The 20,471-nt window shown below is 43.4% G+C and overlaps 1 protein-coding gene across 2 annotated transcripts in view; it reads right to left on the bottom strand.

The window, feature by feature from the left end:
• The window catches only part of LOC143288962 (uncharacterized), a 44,735-nt gene extending 33,641 nt beyond the window's left edge, over positions 1-11,094 (bottom strand). For both annotated transcript variants that reach the window (XM_076597659.1, XM_076597660.1), the window contains exons 1-2: positions 10,881-11,094; positions 1,778-4,192 (exon numbers count right to left, since the gene is read on the bottom strand). In XM_076597659.1, the coding sequence (XP_076453774.1) occupies positions 1,778-4,096 (2,319 nt within the window). In that variant the 5' untranslated portion in view covers positions 4,097-4,192; positions 10,881-11,094. The remainder of the gene's footprint in view (positions 1-1,777; positions 4,193-10,880) is intronic.
• Positions 11,095-20,471: the final 9,377 nt, after the last annotated feature.

Below are 20,471 nucleotides of genomic sequence, written 5' to 3'. Positions count from 1 at the left end.
CAAAAACACTAACCTATCATCATATCTTTCTTCCTTTCTGCTGCTGCAGTTAAGACAACTGACAATTTTTTTTATATTCATCAATGAGAAGGCAAAAATAATATGCAGACACATTGTTATTGTATTGTATTGCATTGTTTTGTATTGTCTTCTTCTTCTTCTGCGTTCGTGGGCTGCAACTCCCACGTTCACTCGCATGTACACGAGTGGGCTTTTACGTGTATGACCGTTTTTACCCCGCCATGTAGGCAGCCATACTCCGCTTTCGGGGGTGTGCATGCTGGGTATGTTCTTGCTTCCATAACCCACCGAACGCTGACATGGATTACAGGATATTTAACGTGCGTATTTGATCTTCTGCATGCGTATACACACGAAGGGGGTTCAGGCACTAACAGGTCTGCACATTTGTTGACCTGGGAAATCGGAAAAATCTCCACCCTTTACCCACCAGGCACCGTCACCATGATTCAAACCCGGGACCCTCAGATTGAAAGTCCAACGCTTTAACCACTCGGCTATTGCGCCTGTCGTATTGTAACATTCTTTTTGTCACAACAGATTTCTCTGTGTGAAATTCATGCTGATCTCCCCAAGGCGAGCACATCACTACTCAGAGAGCACCACCCATTTTCTGTTGTTTTTCTGCCTGCAGTTTTAATTGCTTTCCTATCGAGGTGGGTTTTTTCCACAGAATTTTGCCATGGACAACCCTTTTGCTGCCGTGGGCTCTTTTACGTACACTAAGTGCATGCTGCACGCCAGACCTTGGTTTATCATCTCATCCGAATGAGCGCCTATGGTGAGGAACCTGTGAGGGAGAGTGGGTAAACTGGTCAACCCTGGGTTTCTTTTTATCCGCAAAGTATCCAGCTGACTTCAACATGCTGATTCCAGATTCCAGATTTCCTTTCCTTTCACCCCTTTTGGGGAATGGAGGATTACCAATAAACAAAAGAACAAAATAAACATGAAAAAAAAAACCCGAACTAATCACTGAACTGCATTAACAATACTCATGCAGCAAATAACAACATCAAATTCTCAAACGCATACACATGCTCAAAACAATCTGTAATATAAACTCGCTAAGGGTGAAGTCAATTCTGCTCTACGGATGCGAGACATGGCGGACAACACAGACGATGCAGCAGAAGATTCAGACATTCTTCAACACCTGTCTGAGGCGCATCTACAAGATCCAATGGAAGGAGAAGATCCGAAACGTGGGGCTGGATCGGACACACCCTCAGGAAGCCAGCGTCCAGCATCACACGCCAAGCCCTGACCTGGAACCCGCAGGGAAAGAGGAAGAGAGGCCGGCCTCGCAACAGCTGGAGGCGAGATACCGAGGCAGAGCTGAAGCAGCAAGGGACCAAATGGACTGGAATGGCCAGAACAGCCCAGAACAGAGTGCGATGGCGAGGGGTCGTCGATGGCCTATGCTCCACCAGGATCGATGGGCAAAATGAAAATGAATGAAGGGATTCTCAGCAAACCAAAAAGTCACCATAAAACCACCTCTCACATCAGTATTCTCATCAAGACAGTTTCCCATCCTCTCCACCTCAGTCCTTTCTGCTGACCTCCAAACAGGGGGTCTTAGATTTCCATGGTTCTCTGACCTACACCTGTAGTTGCAAGCTTTGCATCAGCGATATTTGCTTTGGGTTTGTTTGTGTTTCCCTCCCACCCCCCTTCTCTAAAGGTTTTTCGTTTGAACAATAAAAGTACTGTGTAGCAATGTGAGTGTGTGCTTGCGTGCAGATCCACTCACCTTGGAGTTGGAGTCTGATCCCTCCACCTGCCTCCACCACCGGCGTTCCTCCATGTCCATTGGGGACAGGACCTCGCATGGACACAGCGGATACATCAGCTGAATTGAGTGACAGAACTTGTGCCGGATGTACGACTGACGCATCTGCATCTTCCACCACTGCATCAGGTGTCTCTCTGGGGAGCTCTCTGAGGTGGGGGAGGTGGGTGGTGACTCGGTTGTCAAGGGCAGGCTCTGGTGCTCCTGCTGGTGCCTCTGCCATCTCAGCACATGGTCACAGGTGAGGGTGGACGAACGCTTGTGGCAGGTCCTCAAACACCTTTGCCCCACGATCAGGATGGGGCTCTCCAGCCACTTCTGGATGCGGTTTGAGGATATTCTGCTCATGGCCCAGTTCTTGTGTATGTCAATCATGATCAGCAGGATGTAGACGATGCTGACGGCCTTGCCGTGGTCCTCGGCTGTCATGACCTGACTCCACACCGCCGGGAACACTTTGTGCTCAAGCATGGGGTGCCCGAACACACTGTAGCCCACCACGTTCTGTCTGACCAACTCCTGCAGGGTGACCATCAAAATTCCCTTGACGCTGACCATTTTCACATATGTTCTGCCCCACAGAAACAGAGGGTCGGTCTCCTCTGTCGACAGATTATCATAATGGTGACACACAGAGATCTCCTTGTTCTGAGCTTTCTTCAGGAAAGCTACAAGTTCCTTTGATGGTTGCTGCATCTTTAGGTGTGACTGAAATGTTTTGTTATGTAAAAGGTTGGTCGTGGTTGGAGTTTCTCCACTGGCATCTTTCTCTTGGAAGAAAATAGAATCATCCACATCAACTTCTCCATCACAGGGTTCAGGGTCAGGGCAAAGTGTTTCTGAAATTCTGGCATCATCATGGCCTTCCTCTGGTTGCACAAAATGGAAATCATCTGGGGTTCCTGAAGAAAACAAATCACACGTTTCTCTGTTTGCTAATGTCACCAAAGGATTTTTGGATGATTTGTCTTTTGCACAGGTGTCACGTTGGTCATCATGACGGTCGTCCCATCTGAAGGCAGAACGTGGCTGGCTGTCTGGGGCATTGCAATTATTCTCACAGGAACCTGAAGAACACTTTCCTGCACAGTTTGGTGAAGTGGGGGCCTGTATCAAAGGCTGCTCAACAGATGTGGCATGGTCTGGGCTGGGAACACAGCTGCTCTTGGGCTCTAAGTGTCCAGGACTGACGTCCTCAGGACTGGAAATGGTATGCCCTGCATCAGATGTAGTTACCAGGCTGCTGACATGCTCCGAGTACATGATTTCACCGTGGGAAGACTTGACCAACAGGACAGGCCTTACTGGCTGCTGTAGCTGATCATACATTTGTTTCAACTGTTGAGAGACACCCACAACCTGGCGACTGTTTTCATGGCCATCGCCTTTTCCCCCCTGTTTCATTTCTGCTTGAGAGTGCTGGTTTACATCTGCAGCAATGTCTGATGGAACTCCCAGATGGTTCTCATGGGTCTGCCCAGGAGCCAGCTTTGGATGTTTTGTTGGCACTGGATCATTATCTGAAAATGGAGGTTTCAGTATTGTGATTTTTCTCTTTTCTTTCCATCTGCCCGATACCTCACATGGAGCTGGACCCTGCGCTACGTTTCTGGCTTCCTGAGGACTTGGCTCTGAATCCAACTCTTCATTCACATCATCATCATCATCACCATCACCTTCTTCATCTTCTTCCCATTCATCTTCATCATCTTCATCAGCCCCACACCTCTCAGTCCCCTCTTCAAGGTCCAGAGAATCTGCTGAGCCAGAGTTGTCTAGCCTGTCACCAGAACACCCAGCACTGTGCCTGTCAGCAGTGTGCACTGTGACAGGACCTGCCCCCCTGTTCATGGGTTCTGCCTCAGACACACCAGCAGGTCTCTGTCCTGATGAGCTCATGGTCTGTCCAGCATCCTGTGTAGCAGGGGGTGGTGATGGTCCACCAACCCACTCCACATCCTCGTAATCAGAATCCGAGTCCAGGAGCAGCAAGGTGGTAGTAATGTACCTTCCGGCAGCACCTTTTTTGGCCATGTTGGAGTCTCGCGAAGCAGCCATCGGAGGAGGAGGAGATGGCCAGTGGGAAGAAGAGGAAGCAGTGCGAACTATGCAGCTGCTGGATGACGCTGCAACAGAAGCTGAGGTACGTTGAGGACGCGTGCAGCCCCCACCACCGCAACCACCATCATCACTGCCACTGTTGTTACCATCCACGTCAGTATGGGGTGTTGGGGAAGGCTCCACTATGATGAGGTCACTGTCCTCCACATCATCTTCCATCTTTACACCCCTGTGGACTGTGCTTCACCTGTCTGACATGTGCTTGTTGTCCGACCTTTCAGCAACGATGGGTCCTTCAACGCTCTGCTGTCTGACCTGTTGGAAAAGAACCTGTCAGTCATTCCTCTACTTCAACGGGCGCAATAGCCAAGTGGTTAAAGCGTTGGACTGTCAATCTGAGGGTCCCGGGTTCGAATCACGGTGACGGCGCCTGGTGGGTAAAGGGTGGAGATTTTTACGATCTCCCTGACCCAGGTCAACATATGTGCAGACCTGCTAGTGCCTGAACCCCCTTCGTGTGTAAATGCAAGCAGAAGATCAAACACGCACGTTAAAGATCCTGTAATCCATGTCAGCGATCGGTGGGTTATGGAAACAAGAACATACCTAGCATGCACACCCCCGAAAACAGAGTATGGCTGCCTACATGGTGGGGTAAAAACGGTCATACACGTAAAAGCCCACTCGTGTGCATACGAGTGAACGCAGAAGAAGAAGAAGATTCCTCTACTCCTGTTGTCTCCCAAGCTTGACAGGAAATCAAACGGAGGGTCTAGTCATTCGGACCAGACGATAAAGCAAGCTGCCATGTGCAGCACACACTTGGCACACTGAAAAAGACCCCATGGCAACGCAAGTGCTGTCCTCTGGCAAATTCTGTTGAAGATATTCACTCCAATTAGTACACAAATACAGGCATGCACTCCAGGCCTGACTAAGCATGCTGGCTTTTGTTGCTGGTCAGGCATAGGCCTGGTAAAATTAATGATTCTAGCGTATATATGAACTTGTCCGAATGCAGGGACACCTCCACGAGAAATTGAAAGTGTAGCGTGGACACCATGTGCTGCTCTAGCTGTCCCCAAACCTGGCTTCACTATCACAAACTGAAAGTGTAGCGTGGACACCACATGCTGCTCTAGCTCTCCCCAAGCCTGGCTTCACTATCACAAACTGAAAGTGTAGCGTGGACACCATATGCTGCTCTAGCTGTCCCGATGCTTGGCTTCACTATCACAAACTGAAAGTGTAGCGTGGACACCATATGCTGTTCTAGCTGTCCCCAAGCCTGGCTTCACTATCACAAACTAAAAGTGTAGTGTGGACACCACATGCTGCTGTAGCTGTCCCCAAGCCTGGCTTCACTATCACAAACTAAAAGTGTAGCGTGGACACCATATGCTGCTCTAGCTGTCCCGATGCCTGGCTTCACTATCACAAACTAAAAGTGTAGCATGGACACAATGTGCTGCTCTAGCTGTCCCCAAGCCTGGCTTCACTATCACAAACTGAAAGTGTAGCGTGGACACCACATGCTGCTCTAGCTGTCCCCAAACCTGGCTTCACTATCACAAACTAAAAGTGTAGCGTGGACACCATATGCTGCTCTAGCTGTCCCCAAGCCTGGCTTCACTATCACAAACTAAAAGTGTAGCATGGACACCATATGCTGCTCTAGCTGTCCCCAAACCTGGCTTCACTATCACAAACTAAAAGTGTAGCGTGGACACCATATGCTGCTCTAGCTGTCCCCAAGCCTGGCTTCACTATCACAAATGAGTGTCTTGCACAAGTTACATCTCCACTCTCTCGGCCAAGAGAGTTTTAGGACAGTTAGTGCTGCGATGGTTCCCAAAGGCTAACTAGCTCCCAAGGCTGCAGCACTAAAACTAAGTAAAAGCCAGTGGTTCCCAAAGGCCAACTAGCTCCCAAGGCTGCAGCACTAAAAGCCAGTGGTTCCCAAAGGCCAACTAGCTCCCAAGGCTGCAGCACTAAAAGCCAGTGGTTCCCAAAGGCCAACTAGCTCCCAAGGCTGCAGCACTAAAAGCCAGTGGTTCCCAAAGGCCAACTAGCTCCCAAGGCTGCAGCACTAAAAGCCAGTGGTCCCCAAAGGCCAACTAGCTCCCAAGGCTGCAGCACTAAAAGCCAGTGGTTCCCAAAGGCCAACTAGCTCCCAAGGCAGCACTAAAAGCCAGTGGTTCCCAAAGGCCAACTGGCTCCCAAGGCTGCAGCACTAAAAGCCAGTGGTTCCCAAAGGCCAACTGGCTCCCAAGGCTGCAGCACTAAAAGCCAGTGGTTCCCAAAGGCCAACTAGCTCCCAAGGCTGCAGCACTAAAAGCCAGTGGTTCCCAAAGGCCAACTGGCTCCCAAGGCTGCAGCACTAAAAGCCAGTGGTTCCCAAAGGCCAACTATCTCCCAAGGCCAATCACTAAAAGCCAGTGCAGTCTTGCCTCCTAGTTTGAGAGCCATGGCGCTTCACAAAGCTGTCAATGACTTCCAGCTGCAGTGGAGGAAACAGTGATCATACAGCTCTCACTCTGCTGATGATTTGAGTTAACATTCTCCAGTTGAACTCCAGTCAGGAAATGATCCGGACAGAAAAATCACATCATCTTTTTTTCTTTTTCTTTTTTTACGCCACTGATTGTCTTCAATGCCACAACAACAGAAGCTACTAGTTGTCAGTCCAGTGCTAACCATAACGCTATAGCAGCTGACATGCTCTTAGAGTTAGACATGCATATAACGCATGTGTTGATGGGCAAACATGCACTTGTAAACTATAACATGTAAAAGAAACAACAACACAATGAGCTCCAATTTAGGGATTATTTTCATCTCACTGACCTTGTCACTGACAGAGAAACACAACTCTTGCTGCAGGGAATCTGCCATGAAATTTTAAGCGAAAACAGGTGTAAATTAACAAAACATTCTAGAGGCTACATTTTTTGTCAATCAGTATCAGTATCAGTAGATCAAGGAGGCGTCACTGCGTTCAGTCAAATCCATATACGCTACACCACATCTGCCAAGCGGATGCCTGACCAGCAGCATAACCCAACGTGCTTAGTCAGGCCTTGAGAAAATAAAATAAAATTAAATAAAAATTTTAAAATGCATATGTATTAATGAATAAATAAATAAATAAATTATTTTAAAAAAGGTAAAATAATAATAATAACAATAATGATAATAATGATGATAATAAAATAAAAAAATTTAAAGAAAAAAAGACAAACAATTTTTTTTTTAAATATATATATATATAATAATTATTATTATTATATAATAATAATAAATAACATTTAAAAATAAATAAATAAATAAATAAAAATAATAGATAAATACATAAAAATACTACAACTAATAATAATCATATTTATAAGGCGCAAAATCTTGATTAAGTCAACTCTAAGTGCACAGAAAAAAACAAAACAATGATGATGAATAGGCAAATAAATGTAAAACATGCAGATACACGTTCACACACACACACACACACACACGCATAACAGATATGCAACAAACATGTATGCAAAGTATATCATGTTATCCTGAAAGGAAATTATACTTAAAGCAATTATAAAATCATGGGATGGTCCAGAATATGACAGCCAGTTGAACAACAGAATACATATTTTGCTATTGTTATGCTGCGTATGCAATTTCATAGCATCACTGTGAATCATTGAATGTTTCAACAAGAGACAAAATAGCAACATAAATAAATATGCAAACCAAGAAAAAAACACACCACCAAATGAAGTCCTGGTATCCAAGATGTTTATTAGTAAACTAAATTAATAATAATAATAATAATAATAATAATAATAATAATAATGGATACTTATAAAGCACACTATCCAGAAATCTGCTCTAAGTGCTTTACAAAAACGCTTTTGTTAACATAAAACATTATATCTATGTTACATACACACCAAAATGTGACCACACACACACACGCACACACGCACACACACTGCATACATACATTTTAACATACATGTGTATCTAACAGCTACCCTAACACATACGCACACATAGGCAGGCACAAACTTACATAAACACACGCACACAAAGCTATCAACTGTCAAGACCAAACATTTTGGTAAAAACTGTGTGCTATTTTACTGATGTCCCTAAACCCCCCTCTTAGTCTTACTCTTTATCTCCATGCCACCCCATTCTCTTCCTCTTGAATACTCATTTTGCCCTCATCAAGCTACATAGACTTATGATAAATAGATAACTGTGGTCAAGCTCACCTTTACCCTTTCCCACTCCCACTCCCTTGACCAGCCACCCACACTACTCACGGAGTAATAATAATAATAATATTTTATTTTTATAAAGCGCTATAATACAAGCATAAGCAAGCTCTAAGCGCTTTACAATCCAGTACCTAAAGTGAAACATGAAAGCATACAAAAAGTAGTAGAAACATAAAACAGAATCATTAATATTATAAAAACACAATGCATAAAACTCACACAGTAACATACTATCAATACTACAACTGTTACACTCCAACACTCACACTAACACACACGCACGGACACACACATGATTAAATGGCTGAGATGACAGCAATTTTCACTTAAAATACATACATATAAAAAGGAACATAACTGTAATCTGCATGCCACAGATTTTGTAAAAATTGTAAAATAAAATTTTGGATAGAAAAAGCCAAAAGGTAAAAGGGGTAAAAATCGGGTCATTCTCCCTTACGAACCACACCACCACCATCCATCTACCCACCCCCATTCTCTCTACTCTCCCATCACACACACTCACATTGCCATAGGCCTGAGACAACAGCACTATTTGAGTTATGACAAGTATTTTTTAAAGAGATAAGTTTTAAGATTTGCTTAAAGGTAGATAGATGAGTTGTTTGTCTGAGAGCAATAGGCAGAGAATTCCAAGTTGTTGGGCCGAAGACGGAAAATGACCTCTTTCCACAGGAGTAAAGGAAGTATCGGGAAACAGTTAGCTGGGAGGAATCAAGAGATCTCAATGTTCTGTTTGGCAAGTACAGGTTAACAAGCTCAGAAAGATATGAGGGTGTGGTATCACAATTCAGGCACTGAAAGCATAGACAGGCAACTTTATATTCAATTCTGGCTTGAACAGGCAACCAATGAAGTGTCCGCAGGAGAGCAGTAGTGCTCTCTCTCCTCGACTTTTTAAGGACGAGTCGAGCTGCACTATTCTGTATTTTCTGGAGCTTGTAGAGTTTATCATTGGGAAGGCCAGCTAAGTGAGAATTACAATAATCTAGGCAGGATAAAATGAAGGCAACAGCAAGTTTGTTGGCGGCATCAACAGACAGGAACGGGCAGATTTTACTAATCTTATGAAGCTGAAAGTAAAGAACTTTACACAGGTGGTTCACATGAGTTTCCATCATGAGGGATGAATCAAGGTAAAAACCAAGATTGCAGACAGAACTAGAAAAAGAAATTTCTATGCCAGAACAAATGATAGACATTGTATTTATCTGCTTGAGCTTATTTTTATTACCAGTCAACATGAGTTCTGTTTTGTCATCATTCATTTTTAGTTTGTTTTGTTTCATCCACTTTGCTACATTTTTGATACCAGTTTTAAATTTAGAAGCTAAACATGGAATTTCAAAGGGAACAGTAGAATCATGCAGTTGAGAATTGTCAGCAAACAGATGATAGTGAGGTACAGACTGTTGGATGATCAAACTTAGACGTGCGTAGATTGTAAAGAGTACAGGTCCCAGGACAGAACCTTGTGCACAGACGGAACAGACTGGTTTCCATTTACAAGGACAAAGTGTGTGCAGTTGATTCAATAGTTTGTTTCATCTGTCAATTCTGTGTGCAGTTGATTCAATAGTTTGTTTCATCTGTCAATTCTGAGTCAAACTGAGAAAATCAGTGTCTGTGGTATAACTCAGGTCATCGTAAACAGCTTTAAGTTGCTTGAACACTATCTGGTCGTGTCATCTGCTTGTTCGCTTTCCACACTGATTGGGCTGGCTGCTGGTCAATTCAATCTTCAAATTCAAATTGGAAGGTCAGCCGTCATTACTGACTATTAATGACCTGTGTGCGCAGAGGCGTAAATACCTAGCTTAAACCCAAGTAGACCTATCTTTTCCTCCGGAGGGGGTGACAATGAGAAAGAGCATGTATACATACTCTCTCCCACCGTCAATTCTTTGAGACAACAAATCACACCATATGATACAACATATTAGGATGCTGTTCATGTTTATTCATTATTGAAATACAGTCTTCTTCTGGGTTTGACAACAGTTATAATTCTATTTCTAGTTGAAGGAAAATTTGGCAACACTCAATGACTGGTTAACCCGTCATGTTGACAATATGGCCGTAACTACTGTATGCCTGGTTTAACTCATCATGCAGGCTGTGAAACTTGTGAGTGACTGTTGGGGGGGGGGGTTGTTGTGTTTTTTTTGTTTTGTTTTTTGGTTGTTGTTGTTGTTTTGTTTTTCCTTAATCATGAATGCAATTATAAAAATGTGTGCGTGTGTGTACTCTTACCCTGACTAATCTTAACAAAAAATAAAATCAATCCTGACTGATCAAGAATAACTGCATGAGTTTTCTAATCCAATGTAATGTAAATAATACGGACACGCAAGTTCGACAGGGGCATGGCGGGTGTGGGAGTTCAAACAGAAAATACGTGGGAATGAATCTTTGGGTGCATGTGGTTTGCCAGTCGTGCAAACACATAGGACAACTTAATCCAGTTTAGAGTGCAAATACTTCACTAAATTACAGTAAATGTGTCTCGTCTTATGCAACTTTAAATGCAACAAATTCCTGGACTGCTTCACGCCCTTGTGCACACGCACACACACACACCTTTTGAGAGCGCTCAGTAACTGATGGATGTGTTAAAAATAGCGGCCTTCAAAACATAACACTTTAACGTATAAATATGATAAACGAAAGGCATTTTCCACGAGCTAACAATCCTTCTATATACATACCTGTATCATTCATGTCACCAATTCCTCGGTGACAAGCCAACTTGTGGAAAATCTGCGGATGGCGCCGTTTTCCGATCTGTTCGGAAACTTCTTTTCGTAAACACAGTTGTCTTTCTTTAACTGTAGAAGAGAGGCAATTCATGTAATATCAATGGAATAGAGACCTTGACTTCATTCCCTTGGTAACTTCTTTTCTTCAAAGACACTGCATGGGTATATATGTCGGCGAAACATCCAGTCGAAGCGACCAGCTCAACGTGTGTATTGTACAGGTAACAGGTCATTCGATCGTCAAAAATAGCTTTCCTGTCTTTGAAGGCCTTCTCCGATTGGTTGCACCAGGAAAAGTTCGTCTGCTCCTTTTCAACGTTTTTTGTTGTTGTTGTTTTTTGGTGGGGGGCATGGACGGGTGGGGGGGAGGGTTCAACGGTTGAAATAGCAGTAGTAGGGGTAGTATGGACTGACAGGTTGTCTGCCTAGGTCTCACGGCCTTTTTTTTTTTTTTTTTTTTTTTTTTTTTTTTTGTACCCCCTTGGATATCTGCCTCTTTTCGCTTATTTGTGAGAGTACTGTACCCATATGCTATCTCGCTGTCCTGTCTCATTTATTCACTGCAATTCATGAAAATCATTCGTCAAAGAAATAGTAGGGGTGCTTGAAGGTAAATGCGATCAGGCAAGTCTACATGGGAACGACGAGTTTAGGTACATGTGGACATTTAAAACAGAAGCAGGTATTGAATCCATTAGATATAACATCAGTATTATTGATTGGAACATTATCTCCATCACCAGATTGTTTTATTTTTGGTTTTGATCACACACACACACACACGCACACGCGCACACACACACCTTTTGAGAGCGCTCAGTAACTGTGCAACCTCCTGAGGGTGCTAGACGCATGGACCAAGTCACTAGAAAAAGGGAAACCAATAGACGCAATCTATCTAGACTTTGCAAAGGCATTTGATTCTGTACCCCACGAACGTCTCATCATCAAGCTCAAATCATATGGAATCACCTCTCAGGTTGTGGCATGGATCACAGACTTCTTGGTGGGCAGGAGACAAACCTGTGATGAGCGGAGTCCCTCAAGGTAGTGTTCTGGGCCCAGTGCTGTTCGTCCTCTTCATAAATGACTTGCCGGAAATGGTCAACTGCTTCTGTGAAATGTACGCAGACGACACGAAAGTGTATGACTCGGTGGAAATAGAAAGTAAGAGAGATAGGATCCAACAGGACCTTGACAACCTTGTCAGCTGGGCTGATCTCTGGCAACTGCGCTTCAACGCATCAAAGTGCAAGGTCCTACATCTAGGACGCAATAACCCCAAAGCTGAGTACAACATGAGACTACACAACAGTGATGAGAGAGTGGTGCTGGAAGCATCAAAAGGCAAGAAGGATCTGGGAGTACTGATGGACCAGGAACTCAAGTTCAGACAGCACATTGAGACACAAGTCAACAAGGCCAACAGGATCTTAGGGCTGATCAGAAGGTCATACCAGTACCAAGACATGGACACAATGAGACAGCTCTTCATTGCACTGATACGCCCACACCTGGAATTTGCCAATGTTGCGTGGTCACCCTGCTACCAGAAAGACAAGGACCTCATCGAGGGTGTTCTCAGGACAGCAACAAAAATGGTCCCCAGGCTGGCAAACAGTACATTTGAGGAGCGCCTAGCCAGAATGAAAATACCCAGCATGCAGTACCGTAGGGACAGAGGAGACATGATTGAGGCCTACAAGTTTACCCATGGACTGTATGAAGTGGAAAGCCCCCTGGTCCTAGAAAACAGTAACAGACAGACCCGTGGGCATAACCTGAGGCTCAAGAAGAGGCCATGCAATGGACAAATGCGCCAGCACTACTTCTCCTTCCGGGTGGTGAACCCATGGAACGCCCTACCAGATTCTGTGGTCAGCGCCCCCTCTCTCAACACTTTCAAAGCTAGGCTGGACAATCACTGGGCAGACCGCATGTACAAATAGCTGAAAATAGGAAAAAGAAACAAGAAAAAGTGTTTTGACGTTTGTGATAATAAGACTTTGAGTACTAAGACCAGACTAAAGGCTGAGAAGCCTAAAATATAGGTCTGCAACGGTATCATATCATCATATCAAATCAAATCAAATCAATCAAATCAAAAACACTTTATTAATCCACATGGAAATTAAGTTGTGCTTAATATCATAATATCGTTCGCAAATACACTCACGACGCTATCTTGGGGAATTCAGTCCTGTCGCCAACATGCATTCTACATTCTCCCAGCACTGGTAATGCACAATTCATTCAAAATATCCAATCAATTCAGCTGTTTTAAACTGTGCCGAAGTTCAAGTCCTCAGTGTTGCTGCCTTCCATTGATTTTAGGATTGTTCGAGCATGTGGTGCGAACGGAGAACGAGAAAGAGCGCGGGAATAGCCAGAAATAGCTTATGTTTGACTGGTTCTTGAAAATGAAGATTGATTCAGGTATTAGAACGAGGTCAAAGCAGGCGTAAAAATGTGAAATGTGTGTAGTAAACTCGCTTCGAAGTGGGGCGGTACACGAACCGTTCGCAATTACACGAGATCTACCTGCCCTATGGGCCTTTGATTTAATGTTAACTCACGATGAATCAAAACGTCGTCCATTGCAATTCAAACTGTAACGAAATAAATACTTGGCAAATTATTAACCAGCATCACATTTCAATAAGTTTAACTTGACTGACTTGACTATTAGACGGTTGAGGCCCCGTCAAGGGCCTTATCGTCGTCCGAGATCTATTTACTTATGTGCATGCGACGTGCGGGCAATGGCAAGTACAAAGGTGTTGGTTAGGCTAACACTGGCAGGCAGGTACATACACTGAAGGCAGCTCAGTCCAGTAGCTGTCCAGGCGGCTTTTAAAAGAGTCAACAGATGGTGCCGTCACCACAGAGTCTGGTAAACCATTCCAGGTGTTAACAACTCTTTCAGAGAAGTAGTCTGCTCTGATATTAAGACGGCACTGGTGTTTCTCTAATTTCAAAGCATTGCCTCTGAGATCACGTGTGGACACCAGTTGGAAGCTAGGTCGCGACTGAGTAAAACCCATGCAAGTATTTGTATACCTCAATAATGTCTCCATGGAGCCTCCTTCTGTTCCAGGCATGGTAATTTTAATTCACGCAGTCTCTCCTGATAGGGTTTGTCTTTCAGGCGTGATAGCAGTTTTGTTGCTCTGCGCTGAACATCCTCAATGTCACTGCATAATGACTTATGCATACACTCACGACACTATCTTGGGGGAACTGGCAACTAAAGCCAGTGTGCAATCATCTAGATCTGGATTTGCACGTTGCTCAGTAGAGCCAAAAATTGACGATGACGACAACAGGAGGGAGTATGACTGACAGTGTTGACTCTTGGTGGTCTGCCTGAACTCATATGTCACCTAGATGATTTTAATTGTTGTCGTCGTCAGACAGGTTGATCCACGCATTCCACTGTACTGATGAAGAAGGAGTTTCTGTATTGTACTGTGGTATTACCGGCAATACATCTGTTGTTGTCAACTGCTGATCATAGGAGGAACTTGAAGGTTGAAGAATGGTTAAGATACTCAATGGTCAATAATAGTCCGTGAGGTCTGCCAGGTTCGAATCCCACTCTCGCCCTGAAAAAAAAGCAACTAAGCATCTAGTCATTTGGATGAAACGATAAACCGATGTCCTGTGTGCAACACGCACTTTGTGCATTGAAAAATAACCCATGGCAACAAAAGTGTCCTCTGGCGAAATTCTAAGAAATCCTCTCAGTCCGACAGATACACAAATGTATGCATGCACTCAAGGCCTGACTAAGCACATTTGGGTTATGCTGCTGGTCAGGCATCTGCCCAGCAGTTGTGGTGTAGCGTATATGGATTTGTCCGAACCCCATAACTTCTTGAAAAATTGAAACTAAGACTGCTGATCGTTCAACGATGTTTTGCGCCATACAGTCACTGTAGCGTCTAGGCTGTATATAACGCTTGTTTTGTTTGCGTGTGTTTGTAGATACCTATCTGGTGGCAGTGCTGCCATGTGGTCTCGAAAGTTCTTCATCTCCCGGTACTGACAGAGGCAGTTATCTGCAAACAGTCAAACCTGTGATTTCATCTGTTGCCAGCAGGTCGTTTATATGGCACAGGAAGATAAGGATCCTAGGACTGTACCCTTGGGGACTCCTAATTCCAGTCTGACTTCCTTGGAAGTCTCACCGTCCAGAACCACTCTCATAGTCCTGTTCGTCAGGAAATACTCAATCCGTCTATCATTATTCCTTTGATGCCAAAGTGGGAGAGACTGTGGAGTAGCTCCTAGTGTGGGATGGTGTCAAATGCCTTACTGAAGTCAAAGATGGTTAGGTCAACCTGTGCAGTGCACAGTTGTTATAGGACTTTAAGGTCGTGTATAGCGATGAGCAGCTGCGCCTCACATGAGAAACCTGCTTTGAAGCCGTGGCTTTATTCTGACAGGATTTTGTGCTGGTTGAAGTACTGGTGCAGACAATGTCAGGAAAATTGGGTGATTCTCAGTTAGCAGATGTTTGTCACCATTCTTGAAAGCACCGGAGATGTTTGCTGTCATCCAGACCTGAGGCGGGTGGCCTGTGTCCAGTGAGTTTTGGTCAACATTTCTCAGTGCCAATATTTATGTATCGCCAGAAGGGTCTGGTGTTGTTTGTCTGTCGGCTGTCGTTGATGGTGGTGTTGATGTAGTTCCACCCAGCTTTGTGCAGTTTCTGGGTGAGATTGAAGTTGGCTGGGAGTTTCTTGATGTTTCAGTTTATCCAGGGGCATTCCTTCTTCCTTGTACTCACTTTGATGGGTACTTGGGTGTTGATTGCTACTGCCAAAACGCTGTTGAAGGTAGACCTGTGTCCGCTCTTGAATCAGTCATCGTGTGACCCAACCCTCCGTGTTGTCTTACTCGGGTTAGCATTCAAGATTGTCCCAACTGGCCTTTTCTAACTGATGTATCTTCCGCTTCTTCTGAGTCTGGTACTGAACATGGGTGTCGAGGTCATTCACTATGATAGCATGGTCAGAAACGCGTTGGGTTACACTGCTGGTCAGGCATCCTAGTTGGGATGTGGCCCGGTGTAGCTTATATGGATTTTTCCGAACGCAGTGACGCCTCCTTGAGTAACTGAACTGAACTGAACGGTCAGAAATTCCTGGCACTGATGCAAAGTCCTTCACGTCTGTGGGGTTTGGTGTGACTAAGACGAAGTCGAGTACTTTACTTTCTTTTGTTACCTGGCTAAGCGGAACTGCACTTGTCAAGCTTATAAGGGCTTCCTGAATGTGTCGTTCTGGTATTCCAGATGGTGTACTGCCTCAGTGTGTGCAGCGCAATGTCAGGACACTGTTGAAGTTGCCGCCGGCCACAAAGTAGTATCTATCAGGACCTGTCTCCATCAAATGATGTAATTTTCTGAAAGTGTTAGTGTTCACTGTCGGTGTAAATAGATAAAAAGTTATCTCTGATAGTCTGTCTGTCTGTATCTGTTCTGTCACAGTGTATTTTATTAACACGATGCTCAGTCAAGTTGTGTGTGTGTGTGTGAATAGAATAGAATAGAATAGAATAGATTTTATTGTCATGAAACCGTAAGGTTTATAAGACACAAGTGCAATGGTAAATGAATGAACGAATGAAAAACACACAATTAATCAATCAGTTAATGCAGTAAATTGCAGCAGCATTCATAAACAAATTTTCCCAATCTTGTTTGTATATATTCATCATCTGTTAGCATCACCTGACTGGGAATATGTCCTGTGTTATTCGAAGTGTGTGTGTGTGTGTGTGTGTGTGTGTGTGTGTGTGTGTGTGTGTGTGTGTGTGTGTGTGTGTGTGTGTGTGTGTGTGTCACAGTGTGTTTGTGTGTGTCGTATACTTTAATTGTTAAAAAAAATGTGCATCTTATCATCACCATGCTTATGACTTTATCTAGTATTGTGAAGTGTAGACCCTGTGCACGGGGCGGCGGGGGCTGACAAACACACCAGTGCTTATCTATTATCCTCGAAAATAAAGAATTTTGTCTTGTCTTGTCTTGTCTTGGGTGTCTCTCAAGGTTCCCAGTCTTGAACCTTCTCATCTCGTTCCTTCAGTTTCCAACTTTCAGTTCCAACACAACAACATTATTCTGATATTCTGATGTGTGCATTTCTTTTTTTTCTCTCTCTCTTTTTGTCCTTTTTAAAAATATATTTTTATCAGTGTCATGCTGATTATGCCTTTATCGTTTCGTATTTTCAAGGGCGGGGACTGGGGGGGAAAGCATTCAAGTGCTTTTCTATATATTGTTCACTGAAATAAGTAGTCTTGTTACTTGTCCTCTCCCCCACTCCTCTATCTCCGCTTTCAGTTCCTCTAAACCTTCATCCCTTAATCCTTCTCTCCCCCACTGATCCCAACCTAATTAATAACCGTGTGCGATTAAAACTTCGCTCGAGGCGATTTGCGTATCAGGAAGAGAGAGAGAGAGAGAGTGACGGTTCCAGGATGAAACATTGGAGTGTTGCACACACATGTGAGTTATTTTAGTTGGTTGCGGTTGGTTCCTCAGTGCTGGTTGTGGTTATTTGACTGAGTTGATTGGTCACTGTTAGCACTTGTTGCAGGGGCTTTAGAATTCTGTTCATAAATCCACAGGCTCGTTGCGGTTGGGTCGGGTGCCGACAACTGACACCACAACAACTGAATATCGGAGGTTTGTGTCCCGTATTTTCAAACCTGTAGACAACCGAATGAGGTGACCGCGGTTTGAAGGAGTTATCTTTCTTATCCAAGGGAGATAATAAACGCCAAGAGCAGATAACGTCAACGGAAGGGCAAAAACACAAGATTGTTTGGGCAAGTGTACAATTAGTTTTAAAAGCAATGTTAACCAAGCAAACTTTAGAACTTCAGTTTCGATATTGTCTGTTTCCTGCCTTCCTTGGCAAGAAATATGAGCCCTAACTGTTTCGTTATAATGAAGTGATATGTTGTGAGTCTATTGACGAGTCAGTTCAGCCTTGGTGGGCTCATGGGTGGGCGATTTTGGCTGCACGCACACACACAGGAAAATGTGACAGTCGTGAGAATAAAAAAATACGTGATAGGAATGCAGTAGATGAAAAAAAAAAAGCCTTATGACGTCATGTTTCAAACTCGAGAGTGAATTGCACACACTCACGCATTCCGAAGTTCTGCGCAGACTTATTCACAGAATCACAGAAATGTTTGGCCATAGGCTAAAATCCTTTTGCCCTCATAATCAGTGCCCATTTATGTGCTTTTGGATCACTTGTTGTGAATAGACCCTTGTTTAAATCTGGCATAGTGTATACTACATTTATCTACAGCTCAATAAAGATTTAACTCTGTGGAAAATACATGGTCCTTAAACTTTTTGTCAATGTGATTTTTGAAGGCGTTTACCGATGGTGCATTGATGGTGTCATAGGAAAGGTTATTCCACAGATTTATGATACGGTTAGTAAAGAACTTGCTGAACTGGTTAGTTACGAAATTAGTTTTGTTTATTTTGAAGTTGTGCCCTCGAGTTTTATCCTAGTTAGCCATAGTAAACAAGGAAGAGGTGGTGCAAGGATCATAAATATTGTGCATGATCTTATATACTTCAATGAGATCACCTCTTAATCTTCTAAACTCTAGGCTAGGCGTATTGGGGTAGATCCAGCTGCAAGTTATTTGACTTTTGAGAGAGAGAGAGAGAGAGTGTGTGTGTGTGTGTGTGGTGGTGGTGGTGGTCGGGGGTCGTATACTTTTATGTGTAGCGTTGGCTAGGCCTATGCGCTTTTGTTTGTGCTTTCATATCTGTGAAACTGCATGTTATAGTTGGTGTGTGTGTGTTTACATTTATTTGCTTATTTGTTTATTTTATTATTTTTTCCCCTGAATTTATGTTATTTCATTATCTATCAGCTTTGTTTTTATGTTATTTATTAATATTTTTTATTTGTTTATTCAGTGATTTAATTATGTATCCACTTCTTTGTTTATGCCATTTATTTTCTGTTCTGAAGGTGTAAGTGCAATGGTCAGGCATCTACTTAGCAGATGTGGTGTAGTGTATATGGATTTGTCCAAACGCAGTGATGCCTCCTTGAGTAACTGAACTGAACTGAACTGAACCAAGAACACAATATTCCCATGGCCCAAACGTTTATATTATTTGAAATAGCAGAGTTGATGCACTTGTTGTGTTAGTACAAAACTCCAGTGATTTTATCATTTTATGGGCTGATTGTTTTAAAATTGCATCCCCACTCCCAGCAGAGAAATAGCAGAGCTCAGCAGTTCAAAAGTGACAAACCTAGTGAAATGAAAACTATTAAAAAAGTATTTGAAAGAAAGATTTATTTTTGAAGTTTGACACGCAGAAATGCAACTCTGACTGGGCATTATGACCAAAATGCTAAATGACCTATTCAGTCATTACTGTGCAAAATGTGGCAAAACCCTGTTAAACTGGAACCCCATGTTTATACTGGAATACACACACACACACACACACACACACACACAGACAGTCACACAGTCACACACACACATTTGTGCACACACACACAAACACACACACACATATATATATATATATATATATATATATATATATGGAGTAATGGCCTAGAGGTAACACGTCCGCCTAGGAAAGCGAGAGAATCTGAGCGTGTTGGTTCGAATCACGGCTCAGCCGCTGATATTTTCTCCCCCTCCACTAGACCTCGAGTGGTGGTCTGGACGCTAGTTATTCGGATGAGACGATAAACCGAGGTCCAGTGTGCTGCATGCACTTAGCGCACGTAAAAGAACCCACGGCAACAAAAGGGTTGTTCCTGGCAAAATTCTGTAGGGAAATCCACTTCATTAAGAAAAAACAAAGAGAGAAACTGATACTGACTCTGACACAACAGATATTCAATCACTAGCATGCAGACTCTATTGTGCATACACTGCATTGCAACAATAACAGATCACCAATCTTTGTCATCCGCATTACATCATATTGTGCATGCATCACATTGTAACATAACAATAAACTGATCATCATTCACTGTCATGCAGGCTATGCTATGCACACATCACTAAGCATCACATGTTGACCAGTCTTTGGTGGACTGCCCAGTATCAGCCTGAAGAGGGGCCCTTTATCAGGTAGACTGGCAGGTCCACTTCCTTTGCGTTAGCTGTGCTTGACAATGTGTGTATACATATGTATGTGTACATAACTACATGCATGTATATGAATGTGTATAGTGTGCATGTGTTTATGTAAGTTTGTGCCCGCCTATGTGTGCGTATGTGTTAGGGTAGCTGTTAGATACACATGTATGTTAAAATGTATTATGCATTGTGTGTGTGTGTGTGTGTGTGTGTGCAGTCACATTTTGCTGTGTGTATGTAACACTGATGTAATGTTTTAGGTTAACAAAAGCGTTTTTATAAAGCACGTAGGGCAGATTTCTGGATAGTGTGCTATATAAGTATCCATTATTATTATTATTATTACTGTATGGTTATGCTTTTATTCCGAATGCATCATTTCTT

The sequence above is a fragment of the Babylonia areolata genome, chromosome 13 (genome assembly GCF_041734735.1).
Source record: "Babylonia areolata isolate BAREFJ2019XMU chromosome 13, ASM4173473v1, whole genome shotgun sequence".
Lineage (NCBI taxonomy): Eukaryota > Metazoa > Mollusca > Gastropoda > Neogastropoda > Buccinidae > Babylonia > Babylonia areolata.
The sequence above is the reverse complement of the archived record's forward strand: the minus strand, read 5'-3'. Positions and strand labels throughout refer to the sequence as shown.